Here is a 21,946-nt window from a genome sequence, read left to right as displayed (position 1 = left end):
TGTGGACTGAGAACCTCTCCAATCAAAAAAGTCGAGGCCTGAGTAGGGTGAACATATGAAAAGGGGGACAGGGGCTTCTGTAACTTTAACAGTTGCATTGAAAAGGGAATTTCAGCAGGTGTCATTTGTATGCACATAAAGCAACTGGTGAAATTCCCTCTTCATCACAACAGTTAAAGCTGCAGGAGCTATACTAGAGTGACCAGGTACAAAAGAGGGCAGGGCTCCTGCAGCTTTAACTGTTGTGATGAAGAGGGAATTCCACCAGGTGCTGCATGCATACAAATGGCCCCTGCTGAAATTCCCTTTTGGATGCAACTGTTAAAGATACAGGAGCCCTGTCCTTTCCATAGGGTCACTCTACCTGAAGAAAAGAAACAGCCAATGAAAGAGAAGATGGAAACTCACCTGTTACAGGAGAGCATGCAAATGTATGGGCTAACTCATCACTCCATCTAACCTCACCTGGCTATGTCACCTGGGAATCCACACTGTGAGAAGGACCTTACAACAGGAAATGGAGCACACGCATGTATGCACGCACACACACGCACACACCAGTGACAGGCAGCTAGCAAGGGGAGGGATATCTGCTATGGGGTGACACACTTTGATTTACAGAAAGAATCTATCTATCTATCTATCTATCTATCTATCTATCTATCTATCTCTCCACAGACCACACACACACACACATCAAAGCACTTGGAAACTGAGATTTTAAGAATATGGCGATGATTCAGATTCATTAAAAATCCATCCAGTTCCCTTCAGAAGGTTCCATGTTGAAGGCTGGGATTTAAAGTAGTTTACATTGTTTGAATTGTGCAGGGGCCAAACCGATGGGTGGACTTGCCTTACAGCAGAATGTTGGCTTCACTGGTGGGCTGCTGTGTTTTTCTTTCTCTTTTTTTTCTCTTTTCCCTTCTAAGTTGTTCAGTTTCTCAGTCCTGCCACGAGATGTCAGCAAAGACCATGGTGTTTCATTCAAAGGAATTTCTGGGGCTGAAACCAAGTACAGCCACATTGCCCCCGCTTTTCTTCAGCACTGGCAGGTGCCTTTCGAACAACATTTCTTTGTAGGAAACACCAGTGCTTAAACGCGTTCTCTCTCACACACACACTTTCCTTCACACACACTCCTTCTCTCTCTCATACATACACACATCCCAGTTTAAACCAGCTGTTCAATGTCTGGAGAACATGTAACGCATGAATGTTGTGTGCTTAAAATCTGTTCACTGCAGTGCTAAATCGTGATGCGAAGTTCGGTTGAAATTCGTCAAGTGGTATTGAAGCAGTACCCTTTTTTTTAAAAAAATGGATTTGCTGCCTTTGGGGTTCAAGATGGCAGACAGAATTTTTACTATGGCTAAAACTACCGCAGAGAGAAGTAGAACAAATGCTAAGCGTTTCATAACAATCAGATGTAGAGTTTTCGAGTCCATTGAGCACACGCAAGCAAGTATCACCTTTTATTTAGATAAGATAAGATAAGATAAGATAAGATAAGGAGAAATGGTACAATTAGTTATGTCAAGTAAGAGATTTGCTCAGTGTACATGATTTGTGTTAGGATGCAAAATTCAACTTTTCCTGGTGTAGAATTTTCATCTATTTACTATTTATGTTTAGGGCTGAGCGCATGTAGCTCGGAATAGAATGCCCTTGCTGGAAAGCATCTCATCTGTTGGTCAAAATTATGAACAAAATGAAGGCGTGAATGAAAAGGATTCTGGAGAGGAAGACAAGGCACCCCGTGGGTGTCTCGAATGACTTAGGCCAGATCTACACCAGGCAGGATACAGCACCATGAAAGCGGCATGAAAGCGGTATAGGGTCTGTGGCCTAAGCTAGACCTAAGGATTATCCCAGGCAAATGCAGAGGTCATCCCTGCCTGCTCCTGGGATCCCCTGTCTGTCATTTGGATGCACAGGAATGATCCCGGGATATTTATTTATTATTTATTTAAGCATTTTTATAGCGCCGCCTCACCATTTCTGGCATCGAGGCGCTTTACAATAACATATAAAACAATTCCATTAAAACCCTCAACCCACATTAAGACAATTCCATTAAAACCCTCACCCTCAAACCATTAAAAGCCCTCAACCCCAATTTAAACCACCCCCTCCCCAGACTCTTGTGAAAATAAAAACTCCTTACAAAAGCGTTTGAAGCAATTGAAAGTGGGAGCCTGTCTAATCTCCAGGGGCACATCGTTCCATAACCGGGGGCCAGCCACTGAAAAAGCCCTGGCTCCCGCACATTCCAATTTGTAGCGGGGGACCATCAGGGCGCCCTGCTCCTGAGAGCGAGTCTGCCAATGGTGAGAGACAGGAGAAAGGTGAGTGCTCAGGCATCCAGGACCCAAGCAATGCAGGGCTTTATACATGGTCAATAAAACCTTGTAGCGCACCCTAGCAGCCACCGGCAGCCAATGGAGCTCTTGAAGCACCAAAGTGATAGAAGACCACTTCGGGAGCCCCTCGACCAACCTGGCTGCTGTATTTTGTACAGCCTGTAGGCGTTGGATTTGCTTCAAGGGAAGCCCTGTATACAACAGGTTGCAATAGTCCAGTCTGGAAAGAACCAGGGCCTGGACTGCAGTGGTAAGATCAGCCTCTGACAGGAAGGGGAGAACTTGCCGGAGCACATGGAGTGGATAAAAGCAACTCCGAACCACGGCCTCCACCTGTGATGACATAGTTAGGGACTGGTCAAGAATAACACCCAGGTCCCGCGCCTCAGTCACAATCCTTGGTCGGATTCCTGAAATACAGGCCTGAATATAGGCCTGGTCTAGCCATGGCCTGTGTCAATGGATCCCAACAGTTGTCAGTACACTTCAATACTGCTATAAAGCTATATCCTGCTTGGTGTAAATCTGCCCTTAGATTCATGTGCCTCAGTGGCCAGCTCAATACAAAGAGGGAAAAGAGCAAGCACCAGGTGATGTCAAAACCTGCGGTCCAAAGTGGGCCCCTGAGTTCATCATATTGAGTTGTCCTGCCTCTGTTTCTGGCCCACCATCCTGGCCGTCAGGAGAAAGGCCAGCCCAGCAAGAACCTCTGCTGCCAAGGAGAACCACGCAAAGCCCAGCGACCAGCCAAAATGGAAGTTGAGATCTTCCACATCCACAACGATCTCCTTTTCCAGCAGACGCATGGCTTCCTTGAAGGCTGTGGGAGAGTAGGCAATGTAGATGCTGACCCCAGCAAGCGTGATGAGAGCTGAAGGAGACACAAGCAGGGAGGGAGGCTGCAGCTTGGGAAAAAATGTGCTGCATTGGGTGACGAGGGCCGGATCTACACTACTGCTTTAAAGCGCTTCATAACAGTTTTGAAAATGGTATATGGAGCAGGGCTGTGCACGGACACACACACACCCCGGAACCGCTTCGTGGCCCGATACGGAATTTCCGGATTGGGCCCGACCTGCTTTGGGTTGATCCACCCGTCCCCCGCTCCGCTCCACGGAGCAAGATCTGGAGGGGCGGATCGAGATTTTGCCCCCCTTTCCCACTTACTTGCCTCCGTAGTGGACAGCAAAGGCAGGTAAGTGGGGAAGGGGGGCAAAATGGGGCCCAAATAAGCCCCCCTCCCCCCTGCCCTCTTAACTGTGTCAGTCGCGGTCCGTCGTGGGCTTGAAGCTGGAAGAGAAGGCCGCGGCCTCTTCCGGCTTGAAGCCGGGGCCTCAATTGAAGCCCGCGATAGACACAGGTAAGCCCCCCTCCCCCTGCCCCCTTACCTGGCTCTGCCGCCACCACCGCATGGACAGCAACAGCGATGGCGGAGCCAGGTAAGCCAAACTCCCACCCACCCCCTTGCCTGTGTCCGTCGCGGGCTTCAATTGAGGCCCCAGCTTCAAGCCAGAAATGAAGGCTGTGGCCTCTTCCAGCTTGAAGCCGGGGCCTCAATTGAAGTCCGTGATGGACACAGGAAAGCCCCCATCCCCACTGCCCCCTTACCTGGCTCCATCACTGTCGCCACACGAACTGCGGCAGCGGCGCCAGGTGAGTCCCCCTCCCCCCCACTTACCTGCATCCGTAGCTCTGGATCAAGGCGAACCGCTTCGCCTCGATCTGCAGCCCCCCCGACCTGATTCGTCTCCACCTTTGTTGGAGGCGAATCAGGCCACTCCGCTATCACTTCATACCTCCAAAGAGAAAGAGCAACCCGGTGAACAGCAGGAGGAAGTAGGTCCGGGCGAGGATGCTGATGAAGCCCGTCATTCCTCCGAAAATCATCACAATGAGGCTGAGAGGCAGCAGGATCATGAAGGTGCCGTGCATGTCTGGAGGGGAATGAAAGCTGTCACTCGCGCTTGGAGAGCCGGGCCCTACCGCAGCCTTCCTTGACCTGGGTCCCTCCAGAAGTGTTGGGCTAGCACTACAATTCCCACCATCCCACTGCCAGCACTGTAGCATTCCTGCCCCTATCCTAAGGGCTGTCTATATGCGGGGAAAGCCCCATGGCAGCTGTGGATCTGCGCCGCGTCGGTTAGACCTGGGGTAACCCATGGCCTGTTAAGAACTGGGTCATGCAGGTGAGCTGCTTTCACCCCCCACCCACCCCACCCCCACCCTAGCGTGCCTGAGTGCGGGGCACCATCTCACCTGCCCAGCCGAAGTGAAGCCAGGGCGCTGGGGTGTGGGCGGCAGCTTCGGAACGGCGTGCCCGGCTGGAAGCTGCTCTGGGAGAGCGATTTCCAGGGGTGCCGTTCTGAAGCTGCCCACCTGCCCCAGTGTCCTGGCTGGGTGCCAACCCAGCCGAAGTGAAGCCAGGACGTTAAAGGGGGGCAGGGGGGGCTTCCCAAAACCATCACTTCAACACTTCCCCCTCCCCCGGGTCCGTGGAAAAATTGTCTTCCACAAAACCAGTCCCTGGTGCCAAAAAGGTTGGGGACAGCTAGGTTAGACAACGTGAGCACAGGTCTACAGCCACCACGGGACTTTCCTGCGATGCTGAGATTTGAAAAAGTCAGGGATTTACCCCGACTTTTTGAAAGGGAGCAACGTCAATATGGCACTTCCGACGTGTGGTGACACTCTGGGGCCAATCCAGGATCAACCCGGGGGCGGAGCCTGCTGAAAGGCGACCAGCTATTGGTTGGCTTCCACCAGGAAGAGGGCGGGGCGGCTTGGGGGCATGCATAGCCGCCCAGAAACCCTGCGCTCCCTCCTCGGCATTGGGATTACCAGATGCCACCCCAGGAGGGGGAAAACGCACAGTTGAAGAGGGAAGCGGTGCCCACCCAGCACTGTGAAGGCAGCCCCCATGTGAGAATTCCCCTCCTCCAAAGCCTTTCTCACCCCCAGCAAGAACCACCTTCTCCCAAACACCCTAGGTTTCACTGCCTTTAGAAGCTTTAAGGCTCAGGCCCAACACGGATTCAGTCCTCTCTCTCTCTCTCTCTCTCTCTCTCTCTCTCTCTCTGAGGACACATAGACATCAGGCTTTAACCTTCTATTCTCCCTTTATTACCTCCCCATTACGCAGCCATGAGCAGGAGGTGCAGGGTTTTATAATCAAAGAAAGCTTTATTAATTACAATATTGTTGTTGGATAATAGAAGAATAACTCTTAATGTAGAGTGGCCATATGAAAAGGAGGGCAGGGCTCCTGTATCTTTAACAGTTGCATCCAAAAGGGAATTTCAGCAGGTGTCATTTGTATGCATAAAGCAACTGGTGAAATCCCCTGTTCATCACAACAGTTAAAGCTGCAGGAGCCCTGCCTTCTTTTGTATCTGGTCATTCTAGTATAGCTCCTGCAGCATTAACTGTTGTGATGAAGAAGGAATTTCACCAGGTGCTTTATGCCTACAAATTACCCCTGCTGAAATTCCCTTTTCGATGCATCTGTTAAAGATGCAGAAGCCCTATCCTCCTTTTCATATGGTCACCCTACTTAATGGCTCTATCAATATATGATCTCTCACACCAAATACTCCCAACCTCCTGCAAACGTTTATTGCTCAAATCCACGGACCATTGCAACACATGCAAACTTAGAATTTTCCAATACTGTTACACAATATCAAATGTAACACATAAGGTTAAAACAACAGAACTACGAAACACGTAACAATGTTTAGCTGAAAAAATGGTAAGGTGGGTGAACGACAAACCAAATACTCTCTATCACACACTCAAGCAATCTTCTGACAACCACCATATACTTTCACTGAATCCTTAATTCGTTCACTCTCTCCTTCCCCCACTAACTCTACCGGACCATTTCCCTATCTCTGATCTAAACCCTCTGCCATCTTGTCCCTATCTCATTTCATCCTTGTCTGCCTCCCACAAGCTCAGCACAAAGTTTATACCATCGCACGCACACACACGCTTCACCTCCTCCTTCTCACACTCTGAGCCAATCAGCTCACACCTGAAAACGCGCCATTCTCACACTAGTACTGACCAAACCACAGATCTATAACAAGAATACACAGTTATAAACATAGACTCAGTATGGACAGGCATAGAATGTCACATCTCCCAACGCATCTGAAGGCCAGGAGGCTGAGGGAGTCTTCCCTATTGCGACTTTGCCTAAGCATGTATAAATGGAATGATCTCATATTCTTCCCCTCTATATCCCTATGTCTGTTTCCCTCCTCTTCCTCTGCTGACTCGTGTGTGGGTGTCATTTGTATGCATGCAGCACCTGGTGAAATTCTCTCTTCTTCACAGCACTTGAAGCTGCAGGAGCCCTGCCCTCCTTTCTATATGGTCACCCTACAGTAGGCACCTGGTGAAATTGCCTCTTCATCACAACAGTTAAAGCTGCAGGAGCCCTGCCCTCTTATATCTGGTCATGCTAGGCAGGGCTCCTGCAACTTTAGAGAAAGTTTCACCAGGTGCTGCATGCCTACAAATGACACCTGCTGAAATTCCCTTTTTATACAACAGTTACAGATCATAGAATCATAGAATAGTAGAGTTGGAAGGGGCCTATAAGGCCATGGAGTCCAACCCCCTGCTCAATGCAGGAATCCACCCTAAAGCATCCCTGGCAGATGGTTGTCCAGCTGCCTCTTGAAGGCCTCTAGTGTGGGAGAGCCCACAACCTCCCTAGGGAACTGGTTCCATTGTCGTACTGCTCTAACAGTCAGGACGTTTTTCCTGATGTCCAGCCGGAATCTGTCTTCCTGTAACTTGAGCCCATTATTCCATGTCCTGCACTCTGGGAGGATCGAGAAGAGATCCTGGCCCTCCTCTGTGTGACAACCTTTTAAGTATTTGAAGAGTGCTATCATGTCTCCCCTCAATCTTTTCTTCTTCAGGCTAAACATGCCCAGAGGAGCCCTGACCTCCTTTTCATAGGGTCATCCTAAATCTGCCCTACAATGGCTTCTCAACTCCCCACTCCCTGCTCTCCAACAGAGGCCCTGATCGGAAGGTCTCTGTTTAGTTTGCTCATCTGTGGAATCCTAAAGGCAACAACTTTTCAGGGCGCTTCCAAATACATTTTCTCAGGACGCTGTACGACAGAGGTATTGAACTTCAATATCACCTACCTGGGCTTCCCCAGTGACCACATCCTCTTCTCAATTATCCTTTCTCAAGGCTGCAAAGGCTGATGAGCACCCAAGGTAGGCCCCCAAAAGGAGAGAAATGGTTCAGGATGCACATCAGGCTTGCATGTCCACACTTACTGTAAAGTAGGGTGACCCTATGAAAAGGAGGACCGGGCTCCTGTATCTTTAACAGTTGTATTGAAAAGGGAATTTCAGCAGGTGTCCTTTGTATGCATGCAGCACCTGGTGAAATTCCCTCTTCATCACAACAGTTAAAGCTGCAGGAGCCCTGCCATCTTGTAGCCCATTGGGGCAGGGACTTGTCCTCTCTATCTTTGTAAAGTGCCATCATTATTATTATCACGATGGCCGGCACCCTAATGAAGCAGAGCACCTCAGCTAGAAGGTGAGGATGCACTGACACATTTTGGGGGAAGTCCGACTTGTATATAAGGCTCAGAACTGCAGCAGCTTCTAAATCAGGGCAATTGAAACTAGGGGTGTGCACGGACCCCCCCACTCCACTTCACTTTCAGATCCGCCATTTTCGGATCGGGCCGCTCCGCCCCGCCCCCACTCCGCCTGTGCCCACTCCGCTCCGCTCGGAGCTCCGGATCCGGATTGGAGCTCCATTCCCCCCCCCCATAGGGGGGGTTACCGGGCCCTGCCGCCATCGCCACCCATGCGGCGACGGCGGCAGAGCCCGGTAAGGGACCAAGGGAGAGGGGGACCTTACCTGCCTCCGTCCGCGGTCCGTCGCCGTCTTCAATTGAGCCCGCGGTTCCACCAGGAAGTCTGGGCCGCAAGCGGACGGTTGAACCGCGGGCTCAATTGAAGACGCTGATGGACCGCGGACGGAGGCAGGTAAGGGAGAGGAGGGCGGGGGGGGTTACCGGGCCCTGCCGCTGTCGCCGCATGGGCGACAGCGACAGCGGCAGGGCCCGATAAACCCCACTTACCTTTCCGGCGGAGCTCCGGATCGAGGCGAAGGATCCGCCTTCACCTCGATCCTCTTCGCCACGCTCCGCCGGCCCCCCAATCCTCTTCGCCTCCGCCTTAAGGGCAGGCGAAGCCCCCCACTCCGCTCCTGCTTCTCCGGTCCGATTAGAAGCGGAGCACATCCCTAATTGAAACCCTGAGGACCTGGGAAGAGATTCGGGGCACCCTGCTTTTGCTGCCACTATCAGGAATGCCATTCTGGGAAGACTGAGGATGAGGTTCCTACATCTATTTATTATTTGCTTATTTAAAACTTTTCCAGACCATTCTTCCATCACCTGAGGTTTCAGGGCAGTGTACAATATTAGTAATAAATTTTCTGTGAGAATAACAAAACATAAGAACATAAGGAGTGCCACGCTGGATTAGACCGAGGGTCCATCTAGCCCAGCGCTCTGTTCACACAGTGGCCAACCAGCGGTTGACCCACAAAAGCACCCTCCTGCCCATGTTCCCCACCAAAACAGCCCAGTAAAACTAACATCCAATTGCCATAATAAAAGACAGCAGATAAAACGTCCCACGCCGTTTAGAGCTTTAAAGGTAAGCGCCAAGAACTTGAATTCGGCACAGATGCATAAGGGCAACCGGCATCATTCTTTGCAGATTGGAGTCGTGTGACCTGATCTGGCAAGGTCAGTTACAGTTCTGTTCAGATAGCACTTCAGGGATTATGTTTAGCGAAACTGCGGTTCTCTGGGGTTAGTACTAACCACAAGCCATGCTGTCACACACAACACTTTAAGCCACGATTAGCGTCACTAACCCTGCTGCAGATGGTCTGACTGGGGTTAGTGAGTGACCAGGGCTTAGCAAAACGCACCGCGCAAGAAACCTTCAACCCTGCTGCTTGACCAAAAGCCTTAACCAGCAGGGATGAAGGTGTCTTCTGAACAGGCCCATTGTCTTCAAGGGCAGCCCCACGTACCATGTAATCCAGCAGGTTGTAATAATAACCAGTAGCTGAATTAGACAACTAAGTCTGTTGGAAAACAAAGCACTTATGTATATATAAAAAAGATCTCCTATTCATATCTGCAACTGGCACTTTCCCCCCCCACACACACTTCTATTCTCCCTGATGCCATTCAGAGTGGAGTCTGGTGGCTCTAAGTTTGGAGGGGCGGTGATTCCTGCACGGAGCAGGGGGTTGGACTCGATGGCCTTATAGGCCCCTTCCAACTCAACTATTCTATGATTCTATGATTCCATTCTGGGTTTTAGTTACAATCAGCTAGCCAGAACACTAAAGGTGCTATCCACAGTGCTGAAGCCTTTCTCCAAAATGGGTTCAGCACCTTGGACAGCACTTTTAGAGTTCTGGTTGGTTTTAGCTAACACCCAGAATGGAATCACTGCCCCTCCGAAGCTGGAGCCTCCAGCTTTCCCTGGCCACTCCCTATCCCTGGAGGGTTGCTTTCTCTGGATGAATAACAGTAACCCATTTGCCTGGTCCACCAGTTTCTGTATAGTTCATGACTTATAGCAATTCTTGAGTGGGCAAACTGACTCATCCATTGCATCTGTGGGGCGAAAGGATGCAAACCGTCTTCAGAGGGTGGGGGGAAGGTACGCAGATGGGGCACGGCAGATCCGTGGCCAGATTACCCAACTTTTGAAGAAGCCACGCGATTTCTTGTTACAATAAATAATATTCCAAAACAAAACCAACAGCCACCAGTATCGCATCCAGTTTATGCATTTTTATAAATAATAATAATAATAATAATAATAATAATAATAATAATAATAATTCTAACTCGCCTCTCCATCCTGATTGAGGCAGGGAGCAACAAGTATAAAATACATAAAATATTAATCAAAACACAATATACTTTGTTAAAACTTCCTAAAAACATACTAAAAGCATCCTGAAAGCATCCTAAACTCTCCCTGGATATTAGGCCTGCCGGAAGAGATCCGTCTTTATACTGTATTTTGTATTTGTGTTTTTAGACTGTTGGTTGTTTTATTATGGTTTTAATTTTTGTGAACCGCCCAGAGAGCTTCGGCTATTGGGCGGTATAAAAATGTAATGAATAAATAAATAAATGTATAGCTTTCTTAAATGCTAAAAGACTGTCAAGCTGACGAGTCTCCTCCGGCAGGCTATTCCACAGTCTGGGAGCAGCAGAAGAGCAGGTCCTCTGGGTAATACCCGTCAGCCTAGTCTTTGCTGATTGAAGTAGATTCTTCCCAGAGGACCTGAGTGTGCGGGGCAGATTGTATGGGAGAAGGTGATCCTGCAGGTAGCCTGAACCCAAACCATGTAGAGCTTTAAAGGTAATAACCAACACTTTATACTTCGCCCGGAAACTAATTGGCAGCCTGCGAAGAGATTTTAAAACTGGTGTAATGTGGTCCCCCCTAGGTGTAGCGGTGACCAGCCTGGCTGCCATATTTTGAACTAGTTGAAGTTTCCGGAATAGGCACACAGGTTGCCCTATGTACAATGTGTTGCAGAAGTCGAGCCTTGAAGTTACCAGCGCGTGCCCTACCATCTTCAGATCTTCTGACTCCAGCAAGGGGCGCAGCTGGATTTAAAAATGAAAAATTCTATAGATTTTTTCTTTTTTAAAAAAAATTAAATAACACGGCAGCCGCAAATCCGAAGTCCCACTGAGTGGAGCTTTGCTTCTGAATAGACCTGTTTTGGACTAGGGTTTCCCTCTCCTGTCCCCAGCTGGGCTCGTTTGCGGTGTGTCCTCCAGGAAAGGGGCCTGCCCTGCAACGGGCTAATGAATAACTCAACATTCCTTAAAGCTCTCTAGTGCTTCCTAGGAGCCTTTGCCGCAGACAAGCCATCTCGTTTGCTTTTTTTCCAATTCAATCCACTTTCCATTCGTCTTTGCTGACCCTGCGCACCAGGGTTATCTTACCACCAGCTGCTTAAATAAAGGGTTGCCAGGTACTTTCCTGTGGCTTTGCGATTCCTTTTTTTGTGTCCTATCAGGGGTGACCTCAATTTGTGCCACGAGGGGCTTTCATTCCTTCTGCACCTACAGCTAGTGGGAAACCCAGGTGGGGATGCAAACATGGATTCTTTTATGTTAACAGTATAGCATGATTCCTGTCTTGGGAACATGACCGTTTACAATTATATGAAAATGCTCTGTATTAGCAGCTGATCAAACTAAACCATACTGAGCAGATAAGAGATACTAATGTGTTTAGCATAAAAGAATTCATTAATAGAAATCACAATTAGATTAAAAAAATTGAGAAACATCATGTGTTATCTAAAATATGGGTGTTGTTTTGTATATGTCAGTATATTGGTATGGTATTTGTATTATATTTTAATTGTAGCTTCTGACAAAGGATCTGACGACCCAAAACATTGAGCCAAAACATTGGTTACCATTTTAAATAAAAACATTGTCTTTCGACAAATGCCAGCCTACACTTATCATTCTGTATAGCGCCAGAGCCAGCCTCTCTTTACACACCATCAAGTTACAGGAAGCCAGATTCCAGCTGGACATCAGGAAAAAAGTCCTGACTGTTAGAGCTGTACAACAATGGAACCCATGAGTCCATGGGATCTCCCACAGTAGAGGCCTTCAAGAGGCAGCTGGACAACCATCTGTCAGGGATGCTTTAAGGTGGATTCCTGCATTGAGCGGGTGGTTGGACTCGATGGTCTGAGAGGCCAACCACCCTTCCTCTTCTATGATTCTATGATTCACAGCACACAGTTAATCTGTGGGACTCACTACCATAAGATGTCACGATTAGATGACTTTAAAAGGGGATTAAAAGTGGACTCTCAAGTATGGGGTCCCGCAGGGGTCAGTTTTGTCCCCCGTGTTGTTTAACATTTACATGAAGCCGCTGGGGGCGGTCATCCGGAGCTTTGGAGTGTGCTGTCATCAGTATGCTGATGACACGCAGCTCTATTTCTCCTTTTCATCTTCAGCAGGAGAGGCTGTGGATGTGTTGAACCAGTGCCTGGCGGCGACAATGGTCTGGATGAGGGCTAATAAACTGAGACTCAATCCAGACAAGACTGAAATGCTGTTAGTAAGTGACTCCGCTGACAGGATGGGGGGTGTTCTACCGGTTCTGGATGGGATTGCACTCACCCTGAAGGAGCAGGTTCGTAGCTTGGGGGTTCTTTTAGATCCATCATTGTCACTTGAGGCTCAGGTGACCTCAGTGGCACGGAGTGCCTTCTACAAACTCCGGTTGGTGGCCCAGCTATGCCCCTATCTAGATAGGGATAACCTGGCTTCAGTTGTCCATGCTCTGGTAACCTCCAAGTTAGATTACTGCAATGTGCTCTACGTAGGGCTGCCTTTGAAGACGGTTTGGAAGCTGCAGCTCGTACAAAATGCAGCAGCCAGATTGATTTCGGGAACCAGAAGGTTTGACCATATAATTCCTGCTCTGGTCCGCTTGCACTGGCTGCCTGTATGTTTCCGAGCCCAATTCAAGGTGCTGGTTTTGACCTATGAAGCCTTACACGGCTTGGGACCACAATACCTGACGGAACGCCTCTCCCGACGTGAATATACCCGGTCACTACATTCAACATCTAAGGTCCTCCTCCGGGTGCCTTCTCCGAGAGAGGTTCGGAGTGTGGCAACGAGGGACAGGGCCTTTTTGGTGGTGGCCCCCAGACTGTGGAATGATCTCCCTGATGAGGCTCGCCTGGCACCAACGCTGCTATCTTTCCAGCGCCAGGTTAAGACTTTCCTCTTTGCCCAGGCATATGGCGGCACATCTCAATCACCCACATGTTTAGTTTTTTTAATGGTTTTCAATGCTTTATGTATGTTCTGTGTTTTAGAATTTAAAATTTTATATACTAATTTTTATCTTAATTTTATAATTTCTGTAAACCGCCCAGAGAGCCCCAGCTATGGGAGCAGTATATAAGTGAAATAAATAAATAAAATAAATTACAATGTTTGCCATTCTACACCCGTTGCTGGGGTGCGTGAGCAGGAGGGTGCTATTGCACACATGCCCTCCTTGTGGCTTCCCAGAGGCATCTGGTAGGTCACTGTGGGAACAGCATGCTGGATTAGAAAGGCCTTTTGCCTGGTTCTACATGGCTCTTCTTATGTTCTTAAAAGTTCTGAGTATCCCCCACCCCAAAAAAGCTACTTACTTAGTAGGTGCTGATGCAACGTTGAGATGTTTTGTCTCTCAGACTTAAAGGGATTTATCAAAGGTAAGCAGGTACTCTTAACTGGAAGGAAAAGAAAAGAGAGAGGGGAGGAGGAGATTATGAAAGATCTATTTCAAATGAATCATGTTAATCCACCTTTTCCATCTTGCCAACACTGATTAATCAACTAAAATTTCAAGTTGATTAATTTGGTTACCATTTATTTATCATTTATAATAAAGTATAGTCCATATTTTCCTCCATGCCACCACGGATTAATCAACAAAAGCTTCAAGTTGGTTAATCTGATCTTTGCAGCACCACTTTTTCCTGCTATGACATCCCAGGACAGGGGAATTATAAAGGCTTTACAACTACAGTCATCAAAAACTCATGGGTTTCATCGTAGATAGAATCTGGGTCTTTCAGAATCCCACCCTAGGGGCTGAATCCCAACAGAAACAATGCCTGGGACCCCACAACTCCATTCAGGTGTATTCATCCTTTGTGTGCGTCCACCTTATGATTTACGTCAGTCTAAATTTAAACTGTTTTCTCTTAGGGGCAGGGACCTGTTTTATACTTATGTTACACTGTAAAGAAATGGTGCAGTATTTATCTCTACCATCATCCTCATCAGCATCCACATCTTCATGCTTTACTTTTCCTCCTCCCTCCCAATTCCTTTTCCTTTTGTGTCATGTTTGTTTTTTGTTTTTTGTTTTTTTAGATTGTAAGCCTGTGGGCAGAGACTGTCAAGAAATATCTTTGTAAGCTGCCTTAAGAGCCTTTTTGGCTGAAGGGAGGGATAAAAATGCTCAAATAAATAAAAAAATTTAAAAAAGTAGAGAAAGTAGACAATTCCAGGGGGGAAAACAAACACAGATACTGGAGCTCAAATTTGGCTGCCAGACACAGTTTCTACCTAGAAGTCCCCTGTGAGTATCTGAGCTCCCCTGGTCAGCTCCAGAAGGTGGAGAGGGAGAGCAATTGCCAGGATCTTGTGGCCAACAGGAGCTAATTGTGGAGGTCTCAAGTAGCCAGATAAAACCTTTAACAAATGGCCCAAATGGACTTTGCTTTCCCTATAAGTCTCAGCTAGGTTTGTTTTCCCCCTCCATTACAAGAAAACAGTTGTCATCATTGGGTTGGACTAAGCCTACAGTGACCATATGAAAAGGAGGACAGGGCTCCTGTATCTTTAACAGTTCAATAGAAAAGGAAATTTCAGCAGATGTCATTTGTATATATGGAGAACCTGGTGAAATTCCCTCTTCATCACAACAATTAAAGCTGCAAGAGCTATACTAGAGTGACCAGATTTAAAAGAGGGCTGGGCACCTGCAGCTTTAACTATTGTGATGAAGAGGAAATTTCACCAGGTTCCCCATATATACAAATGACACCTTCTGAAATTCCCTTTTCAATACAACTGTTAAAGATGCAGGAGCCCTGTCTTCCTTTTCATATGGTCACCCTAACTTAGCCAGACTTAAAGCAGACCCATTGAAATCAATAGGACTTCAGTTAATCATGACTAACTTAATTCCCGCTGATCCCAATGGGTCTACTACTCCAAGTATGACTAATTCTGGTTCCAACCATTTTTTGTCTTTAAATCTGCCCTCTTGACCAGATACAAAAGGGCAAAAAAAGAATGCCCAGCGGCATACAATTTCATGTAATGATTTGCTTATCAAGAATGTAAGATAACTGAATATAGTTTATCAACAATTTTAAATTTTAAACAAGTCTAAAACTCCAAATCAAGTCAAAGTAATATCGTCGTCCTTCATAAACAGTTACATTCAGGGTATTACTTGGTTTGGAGTTTTAGACTTGTTTAAAACTTAAAATTGTTGATAAACTATATTCAGTTATCTTACATGCTTGATAAGCAAATCATTATACACAGTTGTATGCCACTTGGCATTCTTTTTTACTGTTATTATCAAGTGTAGCCTTCTGGTTGTTGGTTTCAGATACAAAGGAGGCAGGGCTCCTGCAGCTTTAACTGTTGTGATGAAGAGGGAATTTCACCAGGTGCTGCATGCATGCAAATGCCATCTGCTGAAATTCCCTTTTCAATGCAGCTGTTAAAGATACAGGAGCCCTGTCCTCCTTTCCATAGGGTCACCCTAAAGTTGCCCACCCCTGCCTTAGAATATGATGACATGTTTCTGCTTTCTGCTGCATGTTGTGATCTGTGAATCCACTCTCAGAAGCAAGTGCAGCCTTCGATTTGGCCATTCCAAAGTACAGAAGGGCATTTATTCTTGCTCGCTTTAACACAATGTCATCATCAGCACTGTGAGAAGGATGATTTAGTAAGATTCTGGTTAATGCATAGATATGTTTTTATGGTTCTGGAGCAACAGAATCTGTTGAACATGTCCTTTTGTATTGTAAAATGTATAAGGAATGCAGGAAGAAGCTAATTTTTTCCATTATTAACAGCTTTTTCTGGAAGTACTGCCACAACTTTGGTATTAATTTGTTTATGGGATGTGTCCTTTGTTTAAGTTTTTTATGACCTCAATGCAAATTTGGAGGGGAATGTTGTTATCCTCCTGAGAGAAGGAATTCTACAAAACTGTATTTTGCTATTATATTACTTTTTAATTATCTTTTTACATGCCTTACATTAACTTTCCTGGTCTGTGACGGTAATAAATGAACTGATGGTGATTTGGCCATCTGGCGTTGCATTAGTTGACACAATGGAATGCCAAACCACAAACAAGCCAAACACTCATCTTGCGCATAAACTCCAAGAATACGAAAGCTTCATTGAGTGGCAGTAATGTGCCAGGCCAGGTTTGCAAATAAATGTACAAGCACTGGGAAAAGGCAAGTATGTGACATCATTCTCCCACTTTCCAAAAAACAACAACCCAAAACCCTGTCATTGGATCCTTCTTCGAGTGCTCTTCATGTTTCAAAGTCAGATTGTTTATTTAGTTAAAATATTTATAAATCACGTAATGTTCCAAAATATCTATGTCATGTACAAGCTAAAGAGCAGTTAAAACACAATGGAAAGATTTTTAAAATATAAACTCAGTACAATGCAGTGGCTGGTAATATACCTTGCTAAATACATAATAGTTTTTTAATACAGTTGGGGAAAAATCAAAACCTTTCTGTCCCGTTCTCAAGATATATGCAAAGAATTAAGCTGTTTCTCTCTGGCACAACATACATAGGTTGTGCAATAGCCGGTAGCCACCAGCCACCAAAAGTTATCAACCCTTATGAAAGAACATGCATGGCTATTAACTATGCAAAACACCAGAGAAAAGTCTGTTGGCTTTTTTGACTGCCATAATAATACAGTAGTTACCCAGAACATGCCCTGGAAGTTTACTTTCCCTGGTAGAGCAGGTAGAGATTGAGGGAGTGATATCAGGGAATCAATAAAAAACACCCAGAGGAAACATTGGTGATCCATCCCACCGATGAATCAAATATTCATTTTTCATCCAGCTTAACATCCTGATTTCAAAATCTGAACTAGGAGCCAATTTACAGCAGCCTTCCCCAGCCTGATGACCTCCAGATGTTTTGGACTTCAACTCCCATCAGCCTCAGCCAACATGGCCAATGGTCAGGAATCCTGGCAGTTGCCATCCAAAAGACGTGGAAGGCAACGGGTTGAGGGTGACTGAGCTGGAATGTCACCCATGGAGTAATAGTACAGTGTAATACGTAAATAAAATTTGAACATTGAAATTTATTTATTGTATTTATACATTTATGAATCACCTTTCTGCCCAAACGGGGCCCCTAAGGCAACTTGCAGTTACAATTTCTGCTGATTTCATATTTTTACAAAATTATTGTCCTGAGAAGCTGCTCTTTGACCTTAAACCCAGAAAAGAATCTAGTTATTCTTGCAACTGCATTTCCTTCTTCATGATTTCCTCAGATGTCCCACAACAAGCCCTGGCAGTTAAAAACAACAACAACAGAGTTCCAGGATGTGCCCTGAAGAATCCTGGGTCAAATTAAATTGCGCCCCGGAGAACATTATAATGTTCTGCCCACGTGGCAAATCAGGGGATGTGAGGTTTATACGAATCCAGGAGAAAGTGCATCCGTGTCTATGCCCATGAAAGTGAGGCAGAGAAAATATTGAAAGCTTCCTTAAAGCTTCTATTCCTTTCACCTCTAAAGATCCCAGAGGACCCATTCATCAACTATGTGGTGTGACCTCTCATAAGCCAGGGTCTTTTCAAGTCATCCCTTGGCGGAAAGGGTCCCCAGGAAGGGTCCGCCAATTAAACAGGATGGACGTTTCTCTTTAAGGGATGACTTGAAAAGATCAAAAGAGTTGCCCATTGAATCACTAAGGAAAAACTGGAGTTACTCACATCGGCAGGTCCTCCAGAGTCCGGAATGGGAGCTCAGGCTGTCCGTGTGGTTGGTTAACTTCTCCAATTTAGACGCATCAGTGAGGTACCAGAAGTCGGTGCCGATGGCCACCGCCAAGAAGGAGAAACTTAAAATGCTAAACAGGGCCGCAAACAAGGAGACAGCTTTCAGTGTCACTTTCATGGTGATACCTTCTGCCTCGGCCCTAAGAGCGAAAGAACCGATCCACTCTGTTCATCCCGTGGTCACAGGCCAGTTTCTTCTCTTTTCATCCCAGCGTGGAAGTCAGTCATAGCCAGTTACGTCTTTAGAATAAGAGATGCCATTGACTAGCATTCTCCATCAGCACAAATCCTCACTTCAGTCCATCGAAGTGCCAAACAGCCTCTTCCCAAGCAATAATGCTAGTCTAAGCCTTCTCTTGTTCCTGGATGTGGGGAGGAGGAGGAGGGAACAGCACCACAAACAGCTCCTGGCAAGAGACGCTGGATGCGTCCAGATCTTCTAAACTCTGGGGAGGTGGAGGAAGAAGTCACAAGAGAATGTGGTGACCAGCAAATAAGTGGTCAGAGCATTTTCACACATGATAGTCAAAGAACCCTCATTTATTTCCTGGGTCTATAATAAGACTTTAAAAGCTGCTGTGGATGACAGTGTACTTTTCGTCCAAATGGAGGGCTCTTGGATGCTTTCTCTATCCTGTGACTATGGCATTCTGAAATACACACAAATCACACAACGCAAGAGACACCAACGGGCTTTAAGTGAGGAGAGCGAAAGAGACTAGTTTGCTTCACAAATTAGCTTTTTACGGCATGCACACCTAATAATGTAAACAGGGATCGTAACTTAGTGGAGTAGCACAGGTTTTGCATGCAGAAGCTACCAGATCCAGCCCCTGGAGCCTCCATGTAAAAGGATCCCAGGCAGCAGGGATTTGGAAGATTTCTCCCTGAGAACATGGGGAGTTGCCACCAGACCAGCGTTATTATTATTATTATTATTATTATTATTATTTATTTATTTATTTATTTATTTATATAGCACCATCAATGTACATGGTGCTGTACAGAGTAAAACAGTAAATAGCAAGACCCTGCCGCATAGGCTTAGTGGTGGTGGTGGTGGTAGTAGTATCTCACCTTTTGCCCAATACTGGGCCTCAAGGCGGCCTTACAAAGTTTAAAACATACATTGTAAAACCTAGGAAAAGAAATGTACAAGAACAAAATAAAAAATAAAATAAAAGCATAAACATTTAAAATACATGACAAAATTATAAGTCATTAACATAGATGGAGGACTAGATTATTCTCCAAAGGCCTGCTGGAACAAACAAGTTTTAGCCTGCCTCCGAAAGCCCATCAAGGAGGGAGCCAGTTTAGCTTCCCCGGGAAGAGAGTTCCAGAGCACCGGAGCAGCCACCGAGAAGGCCCTCTCCCATGTTCCCACCAAGCGCACCTGTGAAGAAGGTGGGACTGAAAGAAGGGCTTCTTCAGAAGATCTCAAAGCACGGGCAGGCTCATAAGGGAGAATATGACCCTGCCTTTCTGTGATTACACGTCAAACAACTTTCCATCTCAAAGTGTCTCCCAATTCTATGGTTCTCTGAAATTAGTGTGAGTGTGTGTGTGTGTGTGTGTGTGTGTGAGAGAGAGAGAGAGAGAGAGAGAGAGAGAGAGAGAGAGAGAGAGAGAGAGATTGAGATTTGTAAGTCTTTTTGAAGAGTTGCTTTTCTGGAGTATATAATTTGTCTGGAATAAGAAGAACACGAGACATTGTTGTTTTTGTTGTTACTACTACGATTATTTTTTTAAAAAATCACTTACTGGCATAAAGCATTTAAGCAATTCTAGGAAGAGAAGGGGCATTGATTAGCTAATTTTCTGTTTCTGTGGCATCACAAATCTTGCCCCACCATAGATTCAAGTTTTCTCTCCTTCTCAGTTCATCCATTCTGTCCTCCAGGACTGGAACAGAAAGCAAAGGAAAGAAGGCACTAGAGCAGTAAACCTGGGCTATTCCCAGACTAACCTGGGTTCATATTTAGATACACTCTCAAAATCGGTCGCAATGTTCCAGGCTTATCTCACAGCCTTAGAGTTGTGAATACTCTGTAAATACTAATTAGGCCCAAATAGATCTCTGTTATCAATGAGGGTATCTTACACATTGCATTTATGGAGCCAGGAACAGCACCTTGGCTTCTTTCCAGGTCTAATCAAGCAATGGTTCCCCTTCTCCTTCTTTCTAACCATTGCCTTTATTTTAAACTGACAAATCAAGCAAAGAGTGAGGACTTTCAGACCTGTTGGAGCTAGAAGAACAGGGTTCAAATCACTGCATAGCCATGGAGCTCGCAGGTGACATAGGACACTGGTACTCTCTCTCTCTCTCTCTCTCTCTCTCTCTCTCTCTCTCTCTCTCTGATTAACTTATGTCCCAGGGCATAAAATGTGTGTGGGGGAGTGGGGTAGATTAAAATGTGATAAATATATTACTTTCTCAGTCAGCTGTGCAGATAGGACCACCAAAATCTGCCATTAGCCTAAGATAATGGCTTAGCAATAGGATTCATTCAGGGAGCAAGAAGAGGTCTTATGAAGTAGGGTGACCATATGACCGGATTTGTCCGGGTTTTTGTTGACAAATCCGGGAGGGAAGGGGAAATCCGGGTTTTTCCAAAGAGCAGCTCTAATGGAAATTAACAAAAATGCTTATAACTCCATCATTTTTTAAGGTGAAGACATGAAACTTGGCACGATGGTAGCTCTTAGGAAGGGCTTTAGTCATACCAAATTTGAAACAGATCCGTTCATCCATTGATTTTTTAGGATTTTTTTAAAAATTGAGGTTTTAAAATTATTATTTTTAAAATTGTCATTTTTAAAGATAAAGAGATGAAACTTCGCACCATGATAGGATTTAGGTAGAGCTTTAGCCACACCAAATTTGAAACAGATCTGTTCATCCATTGACTTTTTAGGAATTTTTTAATAATTGAGGTTTTAAAATTATTTTGTAGAACAGATTTGTCTTAAATGTGTGCTGTAAAATCAGACATATGACCAAGGCCATGTTTGGGTGGGCACTCCCCCTTGGTGCTAGACACGCCCCCTTGGGGGCCGACCATGTTGTCCTCCTTTTTGGTTTCCAAAATATGGCCACCCTATATGAAGAGAGAGTTCTGGCTTAAGAAAAAGAATTCCTGCATGTCAGGATCAGGAAGGCGACTTTCCTACAGAGTGATAGCTCTTGCCGGGAGAGGCAAGCCCAGGTGCTGGCAGTCGGAGTGTTTAATCTGTGCCTTAGCTACACTGTGCTCAGACTGAGAAACTAGGACAGTGCCAGCAACTTTTATAGGACAAGATGGAACGCTATTGGGGCCCTTGTGTCACCTGACCTCTGCTGAGCTGTCAGCTGGCTTCCTGCCATTTGTCTGGGTGGCTGGCAATGAAAGTGCTGTAGAACACAGGCCAGCAGCAACCTCTTCTGTAGAGTGACCATATTAAAAGGAGGACCGTGCTCCTATATTTTTAACAGTTGCATAGAAAAGGGAATTCCAGCAGGTGTCTTATTTATTTATTTATTTATTTATTGCATTTATATACTACCCCATAGCCAAAGCTGTCTGGGCATTTTACAAAGATTAAAAAAAAATCCCTGAACATTAAAAATCAATATACAAAATTTTAAACCATAACAATATAAAAACAGCTAACATTTAAAACAATTTTTAAACTCTCAGCTTTGTAGGCATGCAGCACCCGGTGAAATTCCTTTTTCATCACAACAGTTAAAGCTGCAGGAGCTATACTAGAGTGACCAGATACAAAAGGGGGCAGGTCTCCTGCAGCTTTAACTGTGGAGATGAAGAGGGAATTCCACCAGGTGCTGCATGCATACAAAGGACACCTGCTGAAATTCCC

General features: G+C 45.8%; 1 protein-coding gene across 1 annotated transcript; it reads right to left on the bottom strand.

Annotated features, from left to right (window-relative positions):
- Positions 1–2,995: 2,995 nt before the first annotated feature.
- Positions 2,996–18,200, bottom strand: TMEM114 (transmembrane protein 114). The gene is made up of 4 exons (XM_063143313.1): positions 18,017–18,200; positions 13,644–13,724; positions 4,160–4,297; positions 2,996–3,234 (listed from the first exon to the last, which is right to left on the bottom strand). The coding sequence occupies exons 1-4, from the start codon at positions 18,198–18,200 to the stop codon at positions 2,996–2,998; spliced, it is 642 nt and encodes a 213-aa protein (XP_062999383.1).
- Between the last annotated feature and the right edge of the window lie 3,746 nt (positions 18,201–21,946).

Source organism: Elgaria multicarinata, chromosome 17, assembly GCF_023053635.1.
Source record: "Elgaria multicarinata webbii isolate HBS135686 ecotype San Diego chromosome 17, rElgMul1.1.pri, whole genome shotgun sequence".
NCBI classification, from domain to species: Eukaryota; Metazoa; Chordata; class Lepidosauria; order Squamata; family Anguidae; genus Elgaria; species Elgaria multicarinata.
Note: the sequence above shows the minus strand (reverse complement) of the source record. Positions and strands in the feature narration are given on the sequence as shown.